This window comes from Zingiber officinale, chromosome 5A (assembly GCF_018446385.1).
Source record: "Zingiber officinale cultivar Zhangliang chromosome 5A, Zo_v1.1, whole genome shotgun sequence".
Classification (NCBI taxonomy): domain Eukaryota; kingdom Viridiplantae; phylum Streptophyta; class Magnoliopsida; order Zingiberales; family Zingiberaceae; genus Zingiber; species Zingiber officinale.
This window is the reverse complement of record NC_055994.1, coordinates 51,090,803-51,111,921: the sequence shown is the minus strand read 5'-3', so window position 1 is coordinate 51,111,921 and position 21,119 is coordinate 51,090,803. Positions and strand designations below refer to the sequence as shown.

General features: G+C 39.0%; 1 protein-coding gene across 1 annotated transcript; it reads left to right on the top strand.

The window, feature by feature from the left end:
* The first annotated feature begins 10,015 nt into the window (after nt 1-10,015).
* On the top strand, nt 10,016-17,059 carry LOC121980479. The gene is made up of 2 exons (XM_042532545.1): nt 10,016-11,160; nt 16,966-17,059. The coding sequence occupies exon 1, from the start codon at nt 10,077-10,079 to the stop codon at nt 10,632-10,634; it is 558 nt and encodes a 185-aa protein (XP_042388479.1). The 5' UTR covers nt 10,016-10,076; the 3' UTR covers nt 10,635-11,160; nt 16,966-17,059.
* The last annotated feature ends 4,060 nt before the right edge of the window (nt 17,060-21,119 follow it).

The window sequence follows — 21,119 nt, the reverse complement described above, 5'->3', positions numbered from 1 at the left end:
AGGATGGATTGGGTTTTATAGATCCCGGGTCGGAGACAAAAAATAAAAAATAATAATAAGAGTCAGTCATGCGTGAAGCACTGTCTGAATTAATATAACTATAAAGAGTAGGCTAACATTGGTCGGGATAACATGTCTATAATAGACAGGCTAATATCGGTCGGGATAACATGTCTACAAGAGATAGGCCAATACCGGCTAAGTTAATATGTTTATAAAAGATAGGTTAGTATCAGCCAAGGTCAAAAGGGTTTGATTGAGTATAACATATCGATTGCATTTGAGGCATTTAGCCTTATATAGCTTGAAGTATATCATCAGTTAAATAAAAAATAAATAAGTTTTGTATATACTCAATAGGCAAAGCCTGATCGAGCACGTAATATTGCCCAAGCTATGTAACTCAACTAAACATAAACTAATGTCTAGTCAGTCGGCTGACACCTCTTTCGACTAGACCTGAAGGGAAGGCTAGTGATATGGGTTAGGTTTAGTAGGTCCCCGGTGAAGAGGGGAAAGGAGATAGCAGAATTAAGCAAACATGAATATCGTTCGGGGTAACATGCTTAAGAAAAATAGGCCAATATCGGCCGGGATAATATGCTTAAGGAAAATAGGCCAATATCGGTCTGGATAATATACTTAAGGAAAATAGGTCAATATCGACCAGTATAAGACCTTAAGAAAGATGGGTCAAATATCGGCCGGGTTTACACATTTAAGATAGATAAACCAAAATTGTTTGAATGAGTACATCTGGATGTATATTAGCATTGGGCGGGCTTATATGATCGTGTGAAAAGATACAAGGACTTACAAGATCTATAGTATATTATCGGATGATTAGGACATATGTTGAACAATAGTAGTAGCACGCCCAGACATAATTTAGGTTCAATTACGTCCGATACAAATCATAGTATAAGATCGGACTGTCTATAACATAATAAAAATAAGGTAAGCAGGTAGGGACGATAAATATATCTCCATATAGCTTATAAGACAAGGCGAGAACAAATATTTCAAGAATATTCATAAATAGCTTAATGAAGATATCTGTAGTATGTGATTGTATAACAAGTTTGCTAATTTGATGGGAAGAATGTTTCTAGACTCTTCTACAGGTACTAGGCGACAAAGAAGGTACATCTGGGGTACAAAAAAGATTCCTTAAGAGTTATTTTCTGCAAGTATATGACTTACGTCATCTCATAACAAACTCTAACAAACCAAGGTCCACATCATGACTACAGAGGTTATATGAAGTGGTATAAAAAGGGGAATCCCCTCCGTTGGCCAGGTATTCTTACGCTCACCACACTCACAACTATCCATTACGAACCCTAATTTCAATCACTGTTCATCTTTTTTCTTCCTTCCACAATAAGAGAGATCACTGACTTGAGCGTCGGAGGGCCTAGCTAGGGATTCCCACCCCGGTCTTAGGTTACTGACAATAGTGTTGGTTGGTCTCTTGTGCGCAGGAAGCCGGGGAAGCTCCAGATCTTGGTGTTTTTCAGTGGATCCCTCCTTTCATCCTTGGGTCTTCGTATAAGGAGGCTGTTCGGTGACTTTATTCTTCTGGAGCCGCTTTGGTTTTCTCGGATCAGGAGTTCTCAGGCGTTCTTCTTCATCAACAGTAAGTTCTCTCCCCAATTTCTCATTTTGTTAAGCTTCTCAGATAGGATCATATACCATCTCCCCTCTCAAACCTTCATAGGGAACCTGATTTCAAGTAAATCCAAGTAGCATAGGACCGCCAATAGGTTTTGGTCAAATCCCACTGATGGGCATAGATATCTCTGATTGGACCCATTTAAAGTCTGGTTAGAATCTAGTATTGCAAGGACTCCAACGGTGCTATCCATTACTGAAGTAAAGCTCTCTAGGGGTTGTTGCATGGTCTAAAAAAATTTCAGCCCCATATTGGGCCAGATATGGTACCCTATCAGGCCCAACGTGAGGCTGATATAAAACCATATCAGGCCCAACGTGGGCCGGATATGAAACCATCTCAGGCCTAACGTGGGCCTAATAGGTTTTTAAAAATTTTGATACTATCTCTCTCTTCTATAACATAAAAATGTGCTGCCATGGGTTTAAGTGAACAATGTAGGGAGTGAAATATAGATAATAGTATTGGAACATAGCTTTAATCTCTGCCTAATTTTTTGAGTTAAAAATAAAATGGCGGTTGATGGTTCTCGTAACTTAAAAGGTGTGCATTAAAATCCATAGCTCCTCCCCTCTCAAACCTTCCTATAGAACGAGAATTTGAATAAAATCAAATAACCTTTAAAAAGGAGTAATATATAGAATAAAATAAATCGATACAATATGAGCTGAAGAAATTATAATTTTGAATAACAAAAAAAAATCAGATAAATTATATATATATATATATATATATATATATAGATTCTCCTCTCTCGTTTGTTGTTCATTGAATACATATAAGCTTCACATGTTCTGTGCCAAATGTCACGGAGCAAGAACTTCTTATCCAAGGTGTATAACTAAGTCTTGACACCATATATACCATCTCCCCTCTCAAACCTTCATAGGGAACCTGATTTCAAGTAAATCCAAGTAGCGTAGGGCCATCAGTGGATTTTGATCAAAAGTCACTGATGAACCTAGACACCTCTGATTGGACTCATTTAAAGTCTAGTTAGAATCTGGTGTTGCAAGGACTCTAACGGTGCTATCCATTACTAATGTAAGCTCTCTAGGGGTGGTTGCACAGTCTGAAAAAATTTTATTTTCATATTGGGCCTGATATGGTACCATATCAAGCCAAACATGGACCTAATATAAAATCATATCAGGCCCAACGTGGCCCGGATAGGTTTTAAAAATTTTGATAATATCTCTCCTTTCTATAACATAAAAACGTTCTACCATGGGCTTTAAGTCAACAGTGTGGGGAGTGAAATATAGATAATAGTATTGGAACATAGCTTTAATCTCTGCCTAATTTTTTTACTTAAAAATAAAATGGCAGTTGGTGGTTCTCATAACTTAAAAGGTGTGCATTAAAATCCATAGCTCCTCCCCTCTCAAACCTTCCTACAGAATGAGAATTTGAATAAAATCAAGTACCCTAATAAAAGGAGTAATATATAGAATAAAATAAATCGATACAATATGAGCTAAAGAAATTATAATTTTGAATAACTACAAAAAAATTCAGATAAAATAAGAATATAGATATATATATGCTAATATTAAAGCTTCTCCTCTCTCAGTTACTATTTATTGAATACATATAAACTTCACATGTTCGGTGTTAAATGGCACAAAGTAATAACTTCTTATCCAAGGTGTATAACTAAGTCTTGACACCATATATATCATCTCCCCTCTCAAACCTTCATAGGCAACCTGATTTCAAGTAAATCTAAGTAGCATAGGGTCATTAGTGTTAGTTAGAGCCCTAGAGCCAATCATTTGATGATTGTATGGACTCATGTATATCATATTCTTGTATATTAATAAAGGCATTTGTTTGGTTATTATACTTATTTATATTAGTGCCAAATAGACTAAGTATAATAGCGTCCTTGAGTAGAAGGTTCATACCTATATCAATCGATTAGTTGAATCGATAGTGAGATGATATAGGGAGCACTACTCTAAATCATTCCTAGTCGAGTATTAGCATTCAGGGACAATGTTAATACAATAAGACTAGCATGTAGGTCAGCTCGATGACTTGATCTCACAAGTCATGGATATAGAGATATCAAGCTAACACATGGGTATGCATTAGAGAATGTATACTGAATGACCCGCTATGAGAAAGTATCATGGATCGTTATATGAGTGTCATATACTTTCTCATGTGGCTATTAGTATGACTATTAGTCCTTAGACCTGAAGTCACCATGGATCCCTACATAAGGAGTTATGTACTTTAGTTTCGTCAAACGTCACCCGTAACTGGGTGGACTATAAAGGCGATTACTGGGTATATAACGAATTATGTAGAGGGATGTGAGTGATGTAGATGGAATCTATCCCTCCCATATGACGGGAGCGACATCGATATTCTTGATAGAGTGAGACCACTAAGTGCATGGCCATGCCCAAATGAGTCAGCATTAGATGTTGAGCTCATTTGATCGAGTGAGTCTACTTGGAGTTCAAGATTTAGATTGATTAGAGGATGACACGGTCTATGCCTCATATTGATCAATCTAGATGTCTAGGATAGAAGGACACTTGTCATTATTTTGTGAGTAGTCACAATTGGTAGTCACAAGGTGATGTCGGATCTCGACATTCTTGTAACTTGGGTAGTAATGATGTGTTGCTAGATACCGCTCATTACTTATGCTCCTAAATGGGTTTAGGGCATTGCCAACGTTACAAGAACCTATAGGGTCACACACTTAGGATAATTAGGTGGAGATTAGGTTCATATGATGAACCAAGAGGATTAGAGTCATTTGATGAATCAAATTGGATTAAGAGTAATCCTAATTGGGCTAACTTGAGTTCGACTCAAGTTGATTCATGTGTTAAATGAGTCTAATTTAGATTTTGACTCATTGAATCAATTTAATTTAATGAATTAGATTCATTATATTAAGTTGGCTCGAATCAAATGGTTGGATTAGATCCACCATGGTAGAGATTGAGTCAAGTTTGACTTGACTTGAGAAGGAAGACCAAAGGTCAATTTTGACTTGACCTTTTGCCACCTCATTGGTGAGTTGGCATTAGGTGGACCAATAATGATGTTCCACATCATCATGGGTGCCACCTCATGGAAGTTACAAAGCCACTCTCTTAATGGTTTCATATTAATTGCAATTAATGCAATTAATGTGATTTTTGAAAGTGGCCGGCCACTTGGTTTTTGTGTGAAAAATTCATTTTTCATTTCACTTGTGTGCATCTTCTTCCTTCTCCCTCTCAAGCTCTCCCTCTCCCTCTCCTCCCTTGGCCGAACCACATAGGTGCTAGCACACCTTGGTTTTTGGTCATCTCCATCTAGTGTGTCCGTGTGGATACTTCTAGAGGACCGGCGCTTGACGGTCTTGAGATCTGGCATCATTTGGACGAGCGGGAACGCGAAGGGCATCGCATCAAAGGTATAAAGTGTTTTCCTCGTAGATCTAAGTAGTAGATCAGTTCGTGAACTCGTACAAGAAATAGTTTTTCGAATTTTGTATACGAATCTTTGCACGGATCTACGGCTTTGGGTCCTTTCGGGGTTTCCGCAACGCGAAAAAGCCGTTTTCGTGGCCCGAAGAACCCAACAATTAGTGGGTTTTGGTCAAAACCCACTGATGGACCTAGATACCTCTGATTGGACCCATTCAAAGTCTGGTTAGATTCTGGTATTGCAAGGACTCAAATGGTGCTATCTAGTACTGATGTATAGCTCTCTAGGGGTGTTTACACGGTCTAAAAAAATTTCAGCCCAATATTGGGTCTGATATGATAGGTTTCAAAATTGTTGATAATATCTCTCCCTTCTATAACCTAAAAACATGCTACCATGGGCTTTAAGCCAATAGGGTGGCGAGTGAAATATAGCTAATAATAATGGAACATAGCTTTATCGTTTATTGAATACAAATAAAGTGCACCATTCCATGCCAAATGGCATGGAGCAAGAGCTTCTTATCCAAGGTGTATAACTAAGTCTTGACACCATATATACCATCTCCCCTCTCAAACCTTCATAGGGAACTTGATTTCAAATAAATCTAAGTAGCGTAGGCCCATCAGTGGATTTTGGTCAAAATCAACTGATGAACCTAGACACCTCTGATTGGACCCATTCAAAGTCTGGTTAGAATCTGGTATTGCAAGGACTCTAACGATGCTATCCATTACTGATGTACAGCTCTCTAAGGGTGGTTGTACGATCTGAAAAAATTTTAGCCCCATATTGGGCCTGATATGGTACCATATTAGGTCCAACGTGAGCTTGATATAAAACCATATCAAGCCCAATGTGGGCATGATAGGTTTTAAAAATTTTGATTCTATCTCTCCCTTCTATAACCTAAAAACGTGTTATCATGGGCTTTAAGTCAACAGTGTGGGGAGTGAAATATAGCTAATAGTAATGGAACATAACTTTAATCTGTGCCTAATTGTTTAACTTAAAAATAATAGTCTATTAAAAAGTGTGCATTAAAATCCATAGCAGCATTGGAATTTGATTAACCATAATTTTAATTTACACAAATAGTATATCATTACAATAATAGTCTATTAAACATTTTTAATTACAAATATTCTATTTCTACATTTTAAAGTTTTTGTCGGACATTATTTTATGTCCAAGACTAAATCTATAAGCTCTCATTTCAGCTTGCATAAAGTCCGTTGATCTTTGAAACATCAAACTCTTTGCATATCGCATCATAAAAAAAGCACAATCTAACCTATAAGAAAAAAATAATACAATTGTGAGAGTCTATTGTGAGGTAAAGAAGATGGAACATAAAAAATACTTACGATTTGCTTTGTGTGGGGCAATTAACTTGAATCATTTTAAAGTCTCTCCCGAAGAAAGGTGCTAAACCTTTATGCCATATGTGATAGTATGACCAATTTAACTCCTTAAAAATAACACCTACATATAAAAGATAATAGTAATTAATACATAACCAACGCTTATTGGATATATATATATATATATATATATATATATATATATATATATATAATACTTACACTTTGATAAAAAATAATAGTGTAATTTTTTGTGATGCCGAGAGAGTTATAATAAATTAGATAACCTTCCTCTAGGACTATGACCAATAGATGCCAATGATTATCTTCATTATTTAGAGGATAGAAAATATATCTAATGAGTTTGTCTTCATCAATTTTTGCACTTTATTTTAATGCCCTCACGTGCATCATTCCAAATAGTTCCTATGTAAACAAGATATCTAATGAGTCGGTTGCATCCAATCTATATAAAAAATACTCTACCATGAGATAAAAGACATACTCGAAATCTAACCCCACAAAATATGGATGGGTAGTATGGTGAGTTAGATTTTTTGGCTTCCTTAGCAAGAATAGTCCAATAAGCATTTATGCAATCCTCATTGGTGTATTGAGTCCAATCAAATATTGTCATAAGAGATTACATATTTAAAAAAAAAGTATTGTTTGACCATATTGAAAGAATCGTCACCCTATTTACAAAGATATAGTTAATGGTATTTATTAAGTTAGCACTAATAAATATTATTAATGTAGCGTCCCACGAGCATAATTAAGGGTTTATTAATAAAATTTTCTAAGAACACGCTAGCGCTAGTTAGGGGTTTTAATTTGGATAATATTCTACCAAAATTAAAGAAATTTCTATTAGAATTTTAAAATAAACGGGTACAACAAAATAGGTTAGAAATATGAAATTTAATGGAAACATTAGGGAGGTACTTTAATTAAGTAAGAAAGGGATTAATTGTAATTAATCTAAGAAGTTAAATTAAACCAAGCATATAAAAACCCAACTTAGGTCACTGTGCCAACTTAGGTCACGTGCTACTCTCGGGGGAAAACGCCGCCTCCGCCTTTTCGTCTTTGCCAGAGCACCGGAGCAACGATCCATCGCGTCTAAGCTCCGGCCAAGCATCGCACGGTGAAGCTCGGCAGCAGCAACGAAGGAGAAAGGCAAGTACATTCTGTTATGGGGATATGATGTTCGATAGGAAGGGATTAGGCGAGGTGAGGAGTTTTTAGGGTTTATTATGAGGATGGTCGGACTTGATAAGCTATATTTGAGATTCCAGAGATGTTCTTGTAGCTATTGCTTTTCTTTAAATCATCTCTTGTTTTCCTTGCATTTCCTTGGCGGATTCAGGAATTTCATGAAAATGTTTGGTTCTATTGGGTTTTCATGAGGTAATTGCTGTCTTTCCATGGATCTTGAGGCTGAACAGGTTATGTTGCGTGAACTCCTTGTTGCGATTGTTTTTGTTTGGTTTGCGGAGGATCTGGTTCGGGATTTAGCTCAAGATTTCCTTGTTCCTTTGTATGGCTGTGGTTTTCCGAGATTTAATGGTGCTGATGGTGCTCGAATGCTGCTGGTACTAGGTGATTGGAGTTTGTAATTTGTAGTGGCTCTAAATGTTATGTTGGAACAAGCTGCTGATTGGGGATCTTTTCTCTATGTTTAGTTCTGTCCTTTTTGTGTTGGATTTCTTGATCGAATGAGATTTTAAAGTGGTTTTAGTTGATGCTTTCGTCTCAATTACGCTCTACAGATTTTGTAGGATTGGGGAAATACTTTCGTTGCATTATCTTGCTTCTTGGTTCTATGGGGTGTTTGTTATATTTGGAATTGTTGGGGAATTAGTGTTCGATCGAGATTTGGTTGTGATGTTCTTAAGTTTTAGAAATTAAATTACATATTTATGCTTTGGTTATATATGCTAGCTAGTGGTATATTGTTAATAGAGATTGGTACAAGGGATGGCCACAGTGTAAAATGTATGAAGGATGATATGTTTAGTTAAGGTTGCAAGATGGCACGGGTGAGGATAATTAATTTGAATGAAATGCTAGCAACTATTATTGAGGTTAGCTTTTATACAGTGTAAAACATCCTGTTAAAAACCTTATTTCCTTTGGTATTAATTGAAATGTTAAGTTAGCTTCTATTAATTGTGATGGGTTCTACTTCAGTTGGAAATTCGTCTTTAGAACCAATTTCAACCTTATGTTATGGTTGGGAATTTTCTGTTCAATATTTATTCCTTTTAGATACCAAAAGAAGTGCTTTGGTATTTACACCTATAGAAGAGTTTTACCAACTTCTGTTAAGTGTGAACGTATGATTTTGGAGGAAGAATGTTTGTTCTTTCAACTTGTGAGAGTTAATTGTTAGTTGTTTTACTTATCTTTCCTTTGCACCAATTAGAATGTTAGTCCAGATAGACTCATCAACCTCACTTTTAGCTCTTTTAGTAGCAGATATAAAGTTATGAGGTTCTTACTTCTAAAGTTAATTCTAATCCAGTAGAAAACTACCGTTAGTATTGAATGCAACATGCTGGAGATTTAGTTTTTCTATAATTCTTTCTGTACCAATTGCCATGTATGTTAGTTTTATTATTGAAGTTTAGTTCTTTTACAGTTGAACTATCTTCTATCTTTCTTATTCTCTTATGATATGGAAATCTTGGTACTATGTACAATAAAAAGGAATTAGGAGGAAGGTATGTTTCTTTAGGAGGTTAACTGGATGTATATGGACACATGTGGTGAGAGTACGGGTTGGGTGCCCCGGGATGAGCTCCGGGGAGGGCCCTTCCAAAACTGACTGGAATTATATGCTATGACAGATACTGTAACTCATGTGGGCTTTGGCCCTATGACTGCACTTTCACCTAGGAGGTACCTCTAGGGTCATGGTATAGACTGATAGATTGGCTCTAAACTGTGGTCAGCACAGTGTCACATATACACCTTAGTTGACTATAGAAACCTTTCTTTTTATAAACTGCAATTTATTATGTAATTAGATTTAATATCTTTCTATAGAACTGTTGAATGATTATAGATAATGAATGACATATCCTTGTAACGTTATGTAATTGTTGGGCTTTAGACTCTTGATGCCTACTTATAGGTGAGGGAGACATATCCCAGGATGGGATAGAGGGAACGCAGACGGGGTAGTCGAGGAGACCTGATGGATACACGGTACCGTCCAGAAGGCTCAGGAGTGCTCTGTTGTTTTTGGTCTGTTGGAATAAAGTTGTTACTGGTGTACATGATCACACGGGTGTTTCACTTGTTTTCGTATTTTCGGATAGTGATGTTTTCTTTATGGGGAGTATAGTATTTTACTGAGATGGATTTGTTCAATGTCTTTTGTACGCTGGTCCTAAAAAGAAAATTGCCTAAGTTTATGGATGTTTCAGTTGGTATTAGAGCAGTCACTCCTGATCACTTCTGAAGGACAGCGTGCATAAGCCATCTCGTCAGGAACTCGACTACTCCTGCCTCAAGTTGTAAGATTTATTATACTACAGTTCTGAAAATTTGACTGAGAACCTAATTATAATATGAATGGTAGATAAAAGGAAATGATGAATTTGTGGTGGGTGATACAGATCATGGCAGCTCGAAGGAACAATGGCGAGTTGGGTGGTCAGAACAGTCAGTTCTTGATAGGGTTGACAGCGCTTCTACAGGAGCAGAATCATGTTCATGGAGAGCAAATCCAGCAGTTGTTAAGAGCTAGAGAGGATGGGCATGCACTTAGTCGCTCAGCAGTCACTGCGAACCCGGTGTATAGGCAGTTTAAGGAGCTTGGGCCAACGGAGTTTAAGAGCGCTACGGACCCACTTGTTGCTGAGGAGTGGATACAGTCCCTGGAGACTATCTATGACTTCATGCAACTCACAAATGCTGATAAAGTTCGGTGTGCCATATTCATGTTGCGTGGTGATGCACGTATATGGTGGGAAGGTACTCGCTCTTCAGTAGATCTGGATACCATGACCTGGGATGGCTTCAAGGAAATATTCTATGGGATGTACTTCACCACCGATAGCAGGTCACGATTAGCAAGGGAATTTCCGGAGCTCCAACAAGAAGACATGTCAGTGGCGGACTATGTCAAGAAATTTGAAAGGGGATGATACTTTGTGCCCATGTTTGCAGGGCAACCGGCCGAAGAACTGAAGCACTTCATAGAGGGGTTAAGAGCTGCGATTAGGCATGATGTCAGGTTAAGCCGAGTTACCACTTACAGGGAGGCTGTCGATCAGGCCCTGATGTCCGAGAGAGATCGGAACGATATGATCAAAGAAGCACAAAATAAGAGGGCGGGATATCCGGGAAGAGATCAACAGGGACCAAGTGGTAAGAAACCTGTTACAGTTCAAACTCAGGGCAAGCAGCCACAGAAATAGAACCAGACATGGCAGCGACCCTGGGGACCCCGACCAGCAGAGGGTGCAATTCCCAAGCCTGAAGATAAAGCTCAGTGCCCCAAGTGTGAGAAAGTACATGCAGGATAGTGTCTGATGGGTTCAGATGTTTGTTTCATGTGTAAGAAGATGGGACATTTTGCTAGAGAATGCCCACTACTCAAGGAGCCAACCAAAGGACGAGTGTTTGCTATGACACAGGAGCAGGTGGATCTGGATTCGGCTATCATCACAGGTATGATTTCGGTCGCCAATTTACCTGCTCATGCATTGATTAATTCTGAAGCTACCCACTCTTTTATATCCGAGGCGTACATTACAAAATTGGGCATATCACCTGATCGTATGATAGTGGGTTACAGTGTTGCTTTACCTTCAGGAGATGAATTGCAAAGCAATAGAATAGAAAGGAATTTTCGGATGATGATGCAACAACGTACAGTGTATGCTGAGCTCATCGTGTTAGAAATGACGGATTTTGATGTTATATTGGGAATGGACTGGCTGACACGGTATGAGGCCATCATTGATTGCAAGCAACATACGGTTAAGTTAAAACTACCGAATGATGAATATTTCATCTTTAACGCAATTCCCGATCGAAGATGTCTACACGTCATTACAGCGTGCAAAGCGCATCAGATGATGAGAAAGGGGTGTGATGGCTTTCTGGTCAATATCATAGTCCAGTCTGAAAGATGTAGACCGAGGCTGAAGGAGGTGGAGGTGGTACAAGATTTTCCCGAGGTATTTCCGAATGATATCACAAGATTGCCGCTAGATAGAGAGGTGGAATTTGAGATATAATTGATACCTGGAACCACTCCTGTGTCTAAGGCACCGTAAAGACTGACACCCACAGAAATGAAAGAGTTAAAAGAACAACTGTAGGAGCTTCTGGACAAAGGTTTTATTCGACCAAGTGTATCACCATGGGGAGCACCAGTGTTGTTCGTACGGAAAAAGGATGGGACAATGTGTCTGTATATAGATTATAGAGAGCTAAATAGAGTTACAGTAAAAAAAACAACTACCCTCTCCCCAGGATTGATGATCTTTTTGACCAACTAAGGGGGGCAACGGTATTTTCAAAGATCGACTTGAGATCGGGGTACCATCAAGTGAAGGTAAAAGAGGAGGATGTCCATAAAAAGGCATTCAGAACTCGTTACGGGCATTACGAGTTTCTGGTTATGCCGTTCGGGCTTACTAATGCCCCCGCGGTTTTCATGGATCTGATGAATCAGATCGTTCAGCCGTATTTGGACCAATTTGTCATAGTCTTTATTGATGACATATTGATCTACTCATGGAATCATGAAAAGCATCAGTTGCATCTGACCACCGTGTTGCAAATTCTGAAAGACAGACGGTTGTACGTGAAATACAGTAAATGTGACTTTTGGTTGGGACAGATTCCGTTTTTGGGGCACATTATCTCAGAGAAGGGTGTAGAGGTGGATCCAACTAAAGTAGAGGCAGTCAGGAATTGGGCTACACCGCGGAATGCTACCGAAATCCGGAGTTTCCTAGGGTTGGCTGGTTATTATCGGAGGTTCATTCAGAATTTTTCCCGGATCGCTTTACCCCTGACCATGCTGACCAAAAAGGGGGTAAAGTATGAATGGACGGGTCAGTGTGAGAAGAGTTTTGAAGAGCTGAAAGAAAGACTAACGACGACACTAGTACTCACACTTCCAGGAGGTAGTGGATGGTTCGTGGTATACATTGACGCGTGCAAGAATGGATTGGGGGCTGTGCTGATGCAGGATGGGAAAGTAATTGCTTATGCTTCACGACAGTTGAAAATGCATGAGCACAATTATCCCACACATGACTTGGAATTGACAGCAGTTGTTTTCACACTAAAGATTTGGAGGCATTACCTGTATGGAGAACGTTGTGAGATTTTTACGGATCATAAAAGTTTGAAGTATTTCTTCACGCAAAAGGAATTGAATATGAGGTAGAGACGATGGTTGGAATTGGTAAAGGATTACGATTTCAACATCAAATATCATCCAGGTAAGGTCAACATAGTGGCAGACGCTCTAAGTCGCAAGTCTGCAACGTTGACACAGTTAACCACTCAGCAATGGTTAATAGCAGAATTCCAACAGATGAGATTAGAAGTAATAGCACCAAATGAGCGAAAAAATCTAGCAACACTGACCGTTAAATCAAATTTGCTGGAGCAGATCCGGATCGGACAGATGCTGGACCAACAGATAACGGAATGGAAGCGGGGATGAAGAAAAAGGGCAGGCTATCTACTCTACTGTGGGTGGAATTGTGCGGTACAAGGGCTGAATATGGGTTCCCAAGGTCGACTCACTCAGATAGGACCTCATGATCGAAGCACACATCGCTCCATACTCAGCTCACCCAGGGAGTACGAAGATGTACAAGGTTATGCAGTTGCTATATTGGTGGCCGGGCATGAAAAGGGATATAGTTAAAGTAGTCCAAGAGTGCCTTATTTGTCAACAGGTGAAGGTAGAATATCAAAGGCCGACGGGACTGCTAGAACCACTTTCTATTCCCATTTGGAAGTGGGAATATATGGCTATAGACTTTGTGGTGGGGTTACCAACCTCTCCTAGGGGGGCAAATGCAGTGTAGGTCATCGTGGACCGACTGACAAAGTCGGCACATTTCCTACCGGTAAAAACCACATTCACTATGACGCAATATGCAGAGTTGTACTTACGGGAGATAGTATGGCTACATGGGATTCCAGCTCGGATTGTGTCGGATAGGGATCCAAAATTTACATCCGGATTCTGGGAAAGCTTGCACCATGGATTAGGTACACAGCTCACTTTTAGTACCGCCTTCCATCCCCAAGCCGATGGTCAATCTGAATGGGTGATTCCGGTTCTAGAGGATCTGCTGCAAGCATGTATGATAGATTTCAAAGGAAACTGGTAGATTTCAAAGGAAACTGGGAATCGAAGTTACCACTGGTAGAGTTTACATATAACAACAGTTACCAAGCTACGATAGGGATCGCCTCGTATGACGCGCTATATGGATGGAAGTGCAGGACACCATTGCATTGGGATGAGGTAGGAGAGAGAGCTATGTTGGGGCCAAACATCATGGTCAATACAGTGGATCTGGTTACTAAAATTCGGGACAGGATGTTGTTAGCACAAAGCCGACAAAAGAGTTATGCCGATCTGAAACGGAGGGAATTGGAGTTTGCAATAGGGGATCATGTGTTCCTCAAAGTATCGCCGATGAAAGGGTTACTGAGTTTGGCAAGAAGGGAAAACTCAGTCCAAGGTATATTGGGCCTTTTGAGGTCTTGGAACAAATTGGAACTCGAGCTTATTGGCTTGCTCTACCACCGAGTCTGTCTAGAGTCCATAATGCGTTCCACATATCCATGCTTCGAAGATACGTATCCAATCCCTCTCACATGATCAGTCATACGTCTGTGCAGTGGACACCCGACCTGTCCTATGATTCCTATGAGGAAGTACCGAAGCAAATACTTGATCACCAGGTCTGGAAGTTGAAGATCAAGGAAATCAAAATGGTGAAGGTTTTATGGGGAAATCAGCTGATGGAGGAAGCTACGTGGGAATTTGAATTGGATATGCGCAACCACTACCCCGAATTGTTTAGTAAGTCAAAATTCGAGGATGGAATTTTTTTTTAGGGGGGGGGGGGGGATTCTAGCGTCCCACGAGCATAATTAAAGGTTTACTGGGGTAAAATTTTCTAAGAACACGCTAGCGTTAGTTAGGAGTTTTAATTTGGATAATATTCTACCAAAATTAAAGAAATTTCTATTGGAGTTTTAAAATAAACAGGTACAACAAAATAGGATAGAAATATGAAATTTAATGGAAACATGAGGGAGGTACTTTAATTAAGTAACGAAGGGATTAATTGTAATTAATCTAAGGAGTTGAATTAAACCAAGCATATGAAAACCCAACTTAGGTCACTGTGCCGAGTTGTTACCTACCTCACCTACTGCTCTTGGGGGAAAACGCCACCTCCACCTCATCGTCTTTGCCAGAGCACCGGAGCAACGATCCATCGCGTCTAAGCTCCGGCCAAGCGTCGCACGGTGCAGCTCGGCAGTGGCAACGAAGGAGAAAGGCAAGTACATTTTGTTATGGAGATATGATGTTCGATAGGAAGGGATTAGGCGAGGGGAGGAGTTTTTAGGGTTTCTTATGAGGATGGTCGGACTTGATAAGCTATATTTAAGATTCCAGAGATGTTCTTGTCGCTATTGCTTTTCTTTGAATCATCCCTTGTTTTCCTTGGATTTCCTCTGCGAATTCAGGAATTTCACGAAAATGTTTGGTTCTATTGGGTTTTCATGAGGTAATTGCTATCTTTCCATGGATCTTGAGGCTGAACAGGTTATGTTGCGTGAACTCCTTGTTGCGATTGTTTTTGTTTGGTTTGCGGAGGATCTGGTTCAGGATTTAGCTCAAGAATTCGCTGCTCCTTTTATGGCTGTGGTTTTCCGAGATTTAATGGCGCTGATGGTGCTCGAATGCTGCTGGTACTAGGTGATTGGAGTTTGTAATTTGTAGTGGCTATGAATGTCATGTTGGAACAAGCTAATGATTGGGGATCTTTTCTCTATGTTTCAGTTCTGTCTTTTTGTGTTGGATTTCTTGATCGAATGAGATTTTAAAGTGGTTTTAGTTGATGCTTTCGTCTCAATTACACTCTACAAATTTTGTAGGATTGGGGAAATACTTTCGTTGCATTTTCTTACTTCTTGGTTCTATGGGATGTTATATTTGGAATTGTTAGGGAATTAGTGTTCGATCGAGATTTGGTTGAGATGTTCTTAAGTTTTAGAAATTAAATTGCATATTTGTGCTTTGGTTATATGCTAGCTAGTGGTATATTGTTAATAGAGATTGGTACAGGGGATGGCCACGGTGTAAAATGTATGAAGGATGATATGTTTAGTTAAGGTTGCAAGAAGGCACGGGTGAGGATAATTAATTTGAATGAAATGCTAGCAACTATTATTGTGGTTAGCTTTTATACAGTGTAAAACATCCGGTTAAAAACCTTATTTCCTTTGGTATTAATTGAAATGTTAAGTTAGCTTCTATTAATTGTGATGGGTTCTACTTCAGTTGGAAATTCGTCTTTAGAACCAATTTCAACCTTATGTTATGGTTGGGAATTTTTTGTTCAATATTTATTCCTTTTAGATACCAAAAGAAGTGCTTTGGTATTTACACCTATAGAAGAGTTTTACCAACTTCTGTTAAGTGTGAATGTATGCTTTTGGAGGAAGAATGTTTGTTCTTTCTATTATTGAGAGTTAATTGTTAGTTGTTTTACTTATCTTTCCTTTGCATCAATTAGAATGTTAGTACTGACCTCACTTGTAGCTCTTTTAGTAGCAGATATAAAGTTATGTGGTTCTTCCTTCTAAAGTTAATTTTGATCCAATAGAAAATTGTCTTTAGTATTTAATGCAACATGTTGGAGATTTAGTTTTTCTATAATTCTTTCTATACCAATTGCCATGTATGCTAGTTTTATTGTTGGAGTTTAGCTCTTTTATAGAAGAAATTCTTTCAGTACCAATTACCATGTTAAGTTATCTTAACTATTGGTACTAAATGAATTAAAAGGATGTCTAATTAGGAGGTTAACTAGATGTATATGGACACATGTGGTGACAGTACGGGTTGGGTGCCCCGGGATGAGCTCCGGTGAGGACACCTCCAAAATTGATTGGAATTATATGCTATGACAGATACTGTAACTCGTGGGCTTTGGCCCTATGACTGCACTTTCACCTAGGAGGTACCTCTAAGGTCATGGTATAGACTGATATATTGGCTCTAAACTGTGGTCAGCACAGTGTCACATATACACCTTAGTTGACTATAGAAACCTTTCTTTTTATAAATTGCAATTTATTATGTAATTAGATTTAATATCTTGCTATAAAACTGTTGAATGATTATAGATAATGAATGACATATCCTTGTAACGTTATGTAATTGCTGGGTTGTAGACTCATGATGTCTACTTACAGGTGAGGGAGACATATCACAGGATGGGATGGAGGGAACGCAGATGGGGTAGTCGAGGAGACCTGATGGATACACTGTACCATCTAGAAGGCTCAGGTGTGCTCTGTAGTTTTTGGTCTGTTGGAATAAAGTTGTTACTGGTGTACATGGTCACACAGGTGTTTCACTTGTTTTCGTATTTTCGGACAATGATGTTTTCTTTATGAGTATAGTATTTTACTGAGATGGATTTGTTCAATGTCTTTTGTACGCTGGTCTTAAAAAAAATTGCCTAAGTTTAGGGATGTTTCAATTAAACTCCAGTAATGATCATTCGTTAACATCTTTATGCAATTATGCTACCAACTAACTTACTTTAACTGACATAGTTTTATTAATGCATCGGCTATCACACCATCTTTAGTCTTCTTAAAAAATATCTTCGCATGCTATAATAATTAAAATACTAATATGTCATTAAGGATTATAAAATAATGACTTATCTATAGTCGACCCTACCTTCAATATTTTGGTCTTCACTTTCTTAAGTTCATCACATTTTATTTCTATATATGATGAACTTCTCTTGTCTTTGATGGTGCCGGAGCGTCTGGTTCTACCGCTTGTACAATCTGTTTGCCATTTTTTTTAATATAATATGATTTTATACTTATCTGAGTTCTCTTTCTTTTGGGGCCTAGTACAAAATTGGTTCGTAATTTAGGCAGATTAGGGTCTATGTCTTCTTTATCCATGGTAGTGGATGCTCGTTCCTCTACTGAGACCTTGCTTTGTATTACTTTTTGGAGCTCTTTAATTTTATTTTCGGCATCGGCTATGATTTTATTTTTTACAATTAAAATTCTATAATCCACGACAACATTGCTAGTGTCAGCCTTGTTGCCACTCCTATCCCGTTCCTCACGCAATTCACTTATTTGTAGATCTTTTTTCTTTAAGTATAGACTCCATGACAACAATTATAATATCCTGTGCTGCTAAGCGACTATCCTTTTCATTTATAATTGTTGCCAGGTTGTTATTAGCATTCTCTAAACTTTTAGTAGTTTTATGTAATTGTTGATTTAAACTTTCAATTTTTTTCCCTTTTCCTTGCACTGACTACAATCTACCGTATCTACACACTATAGTATACCTTCTTTGCCTTGATGAGGAGATCCTTGCCCAACCAACTCAAGAGCTTCAGTTGGCGGAGCTCAGTTTGGTAGTAAATCCAATTCTTACTCTGTCGGCATTAAATCGATAAAAAGTTTATCTGTAGTTACATTGTCTATCAACTTTTTGACTGTGTCAACATGATAGTTAGACCAACTCCACCGTAGTATTCTAGGAAATTGTTCAGGATGGTCTAGATCAATGATGTTGATGTGCTCACACACCCATACCTACAATATGATTATAAAAATAAATCATATTTATAACCAATATCGTGAGATATATATAATTGAACTTATAGCTAAAATATTTGGAAATTCCTTGAGCAAGGGGGCCTTGGGCGTTGAATCAAAAACTAGTGGCTTTATGTAAGCTCCAAGCCAATGACTTCTAATTGAGGAGTCATGAAATTGTATACTGCATTGCACCAATTAAACATAGCTAAGTTGTCAAAATCATCTACATAGTCAATGAGGGAGAGCACAGGTACTCTAAGAACACTACTACTACCATAAAATAAAACTGTTGTAAAAAAATACAAGATATAAAGCTGATAGTATAGCTTATCATTTGATCTCGACTTCATTATCAATTTCTCCAAATGTTTGGCAGAACAATCAAAATCTTGGAAAAACTCCATGTAAAGTGTGCTGGAGGCCTCATTTAAATCGAGACGAACTATCTCTCCATTGTTGGGTAAGCCTAGAATTAGTGCAACATCTACCTTTGTAAATTTTAGTTTCTTCCCATGGAAGATATAGTTTTGTTCCGCTTGATCCTAATGATCAAACATATTCTGGACCTGAGCTCTTACAAAAGAACTATTAGGGAGGTCGAGGATCCATAAAAAAGGTGTGCCACGAATCTTCTGTTCTTGGTCTATACTTGGTTTTACAGAAGAAATAAATTTTCTGAAGTGACAAATGGTACTTTTTCAGTTCATTCTTTTAGTTCTTCCTCTGTTGACTTAACTTGGATAACTTGGTCGAGCAACACTTCCACTTGTCAACGCTCCTTTTGTAGCCATTCCAAACTTAGCTACCATATGATCACACACAGAAAAATAACTCTTAGATTCCGTAATAACGACTATATTTTAACATGCCCTTAACATTAGCACAAACCCTAGGTGAAACCGTTAGAGAAACAACCACTACATTAGCAATGGAGCTACGTATGAAATAGACGGTTGGATGTCGGTGATGCTAGAGTCATGCCTTAAACGGAGCTACGTAGGATGCCTTCAAGAAGAAGATGACGGTCGAAGAAGGAGAGTGTGTGTAACGCCCGCCCTCCCACTGCTTAAGGAGGGACGGAGTTACTTACTTACAGTCATACGTGCATGCATACATATAAAATCATAGCAACGGAAACAATTATTTATTTGTTTTTCTTTTCTACACTAATCATCATGCTTATCATATTGAACATGTAGACATACTAATTCATGCATACAACTTAATTAATATCAACTACTTGAAACATGATTCATGATGTCATAAGCATACTAGCATGAAACATGGAGAACATAAGTGCATAACTATTCATACTAGTTCAAGTACTATCAAAGCATAAAGACAACACATGGTTCATATGCAAACTTAGAACATAAAAGCATAAAACAGTTTTCTTTCACTGTGCCACTGTCACACACACTCTTGCCCTTCCTACTGCTTCTCTTAGTTTAGCCATTCCTTTCCTTTTTCTGTTGGTGCGGGAAGCATCCGACGATCGAACCTTAGTTTTGATAATGGCAAAGGAATTCAAAGTTAAGTTTATTTGTTATCTAATGTGTATGACTGAGTATTTCAGGAAAGTCTTAGCTGTGGTTAGACAAGGTGAAAACCCTAGGGGATGGTAACCCTGGGTCATAGGGGATGGTAACCCTAGGTGAAGAAAAGTCCTAGCTGCGGTTAGGCAAAAGGAAAACCCTAGGGGGCGGTAACATTAGGTCATAGGGGGTGGTAACCCTATGCGAGAAGTCTTGGCGGGTCGGCGCTTCGGGCAAAAATCCTAGGGGGTGGTAACTCTAGGTTAAAATCCTGGTGTCGCGAACCGGGTAGAAGTCTAGATGGGTCGAGGACCGGACATCCAGCATGAAGACCGGAAGCATCGGACGCTGAGCAAAAATCCAGTCGATCTGGAGGATCGCACTGGCAAAAGGTAAAATCTCCTGAGTGGAGTAGGTGAGGACGCGTTCCCCGTAGAGGGAGCAGTAGGCGTCGGGTGGACCTAGGGTTTCCGGTCGGAAACTGGAAGTCAGACCCGGTCAGTCCGATGACTGACAACTATATTTATCGTGTTATCCTGTTGTGTTCTAACTTTGTTTTGCAGGTAATTAACAGTTTTATGCAGGGTTAGAATTGACCAGGATCGATCGACCGAACCTTGGAATCGGTCGACCGAACCTCCAAGCTACCAGATCAGATCTCCAGAAGCTGGACCGAGCTCGACTAGAGATCGGTCGACCGGACCTCGGGATCGGTCGACCGAACCTAGATAGGTATCGACTGGATCAAGCCGAGGTGTGCAGGTCAGAGGAGCGACGGAACGCAGGGATAAAGTTTGACCAGATCGAAGCGGAGCGACGGATGGACGGATCATATGAGGTGGAGGTTATCTGATCGGTCGACCGAACGTGGGGATCGGTCGACCGATCCGCTTCGGGTCAAATCTGATCCCGAGACTTGGGGATCTGGATCAGACTTCACAGAGCTATAAAAGGAGGCCTCGAGGTGCAGCTCAGATCATCGAATTCCGAACAGAAAGTGCTGTGCTCTTGTGTGCTCTATACGCTTCAACAACGCTCTGCTGCTACAACGAATTGAAACTCCAAAGCTCGTCTTCTTTCTTGTTCGTTGGTATAACTTTCTTATTTGCACTTAACTGTAATTGCTTCTAGTTTGTAATAATTCCGGATTTATAGTTGTTGCCCACCGAAAGTGGTCAAGGACCGCGGGCCTTCGAGTATGAGTCGAGATAGGCTTCGAATGAAGTAAAA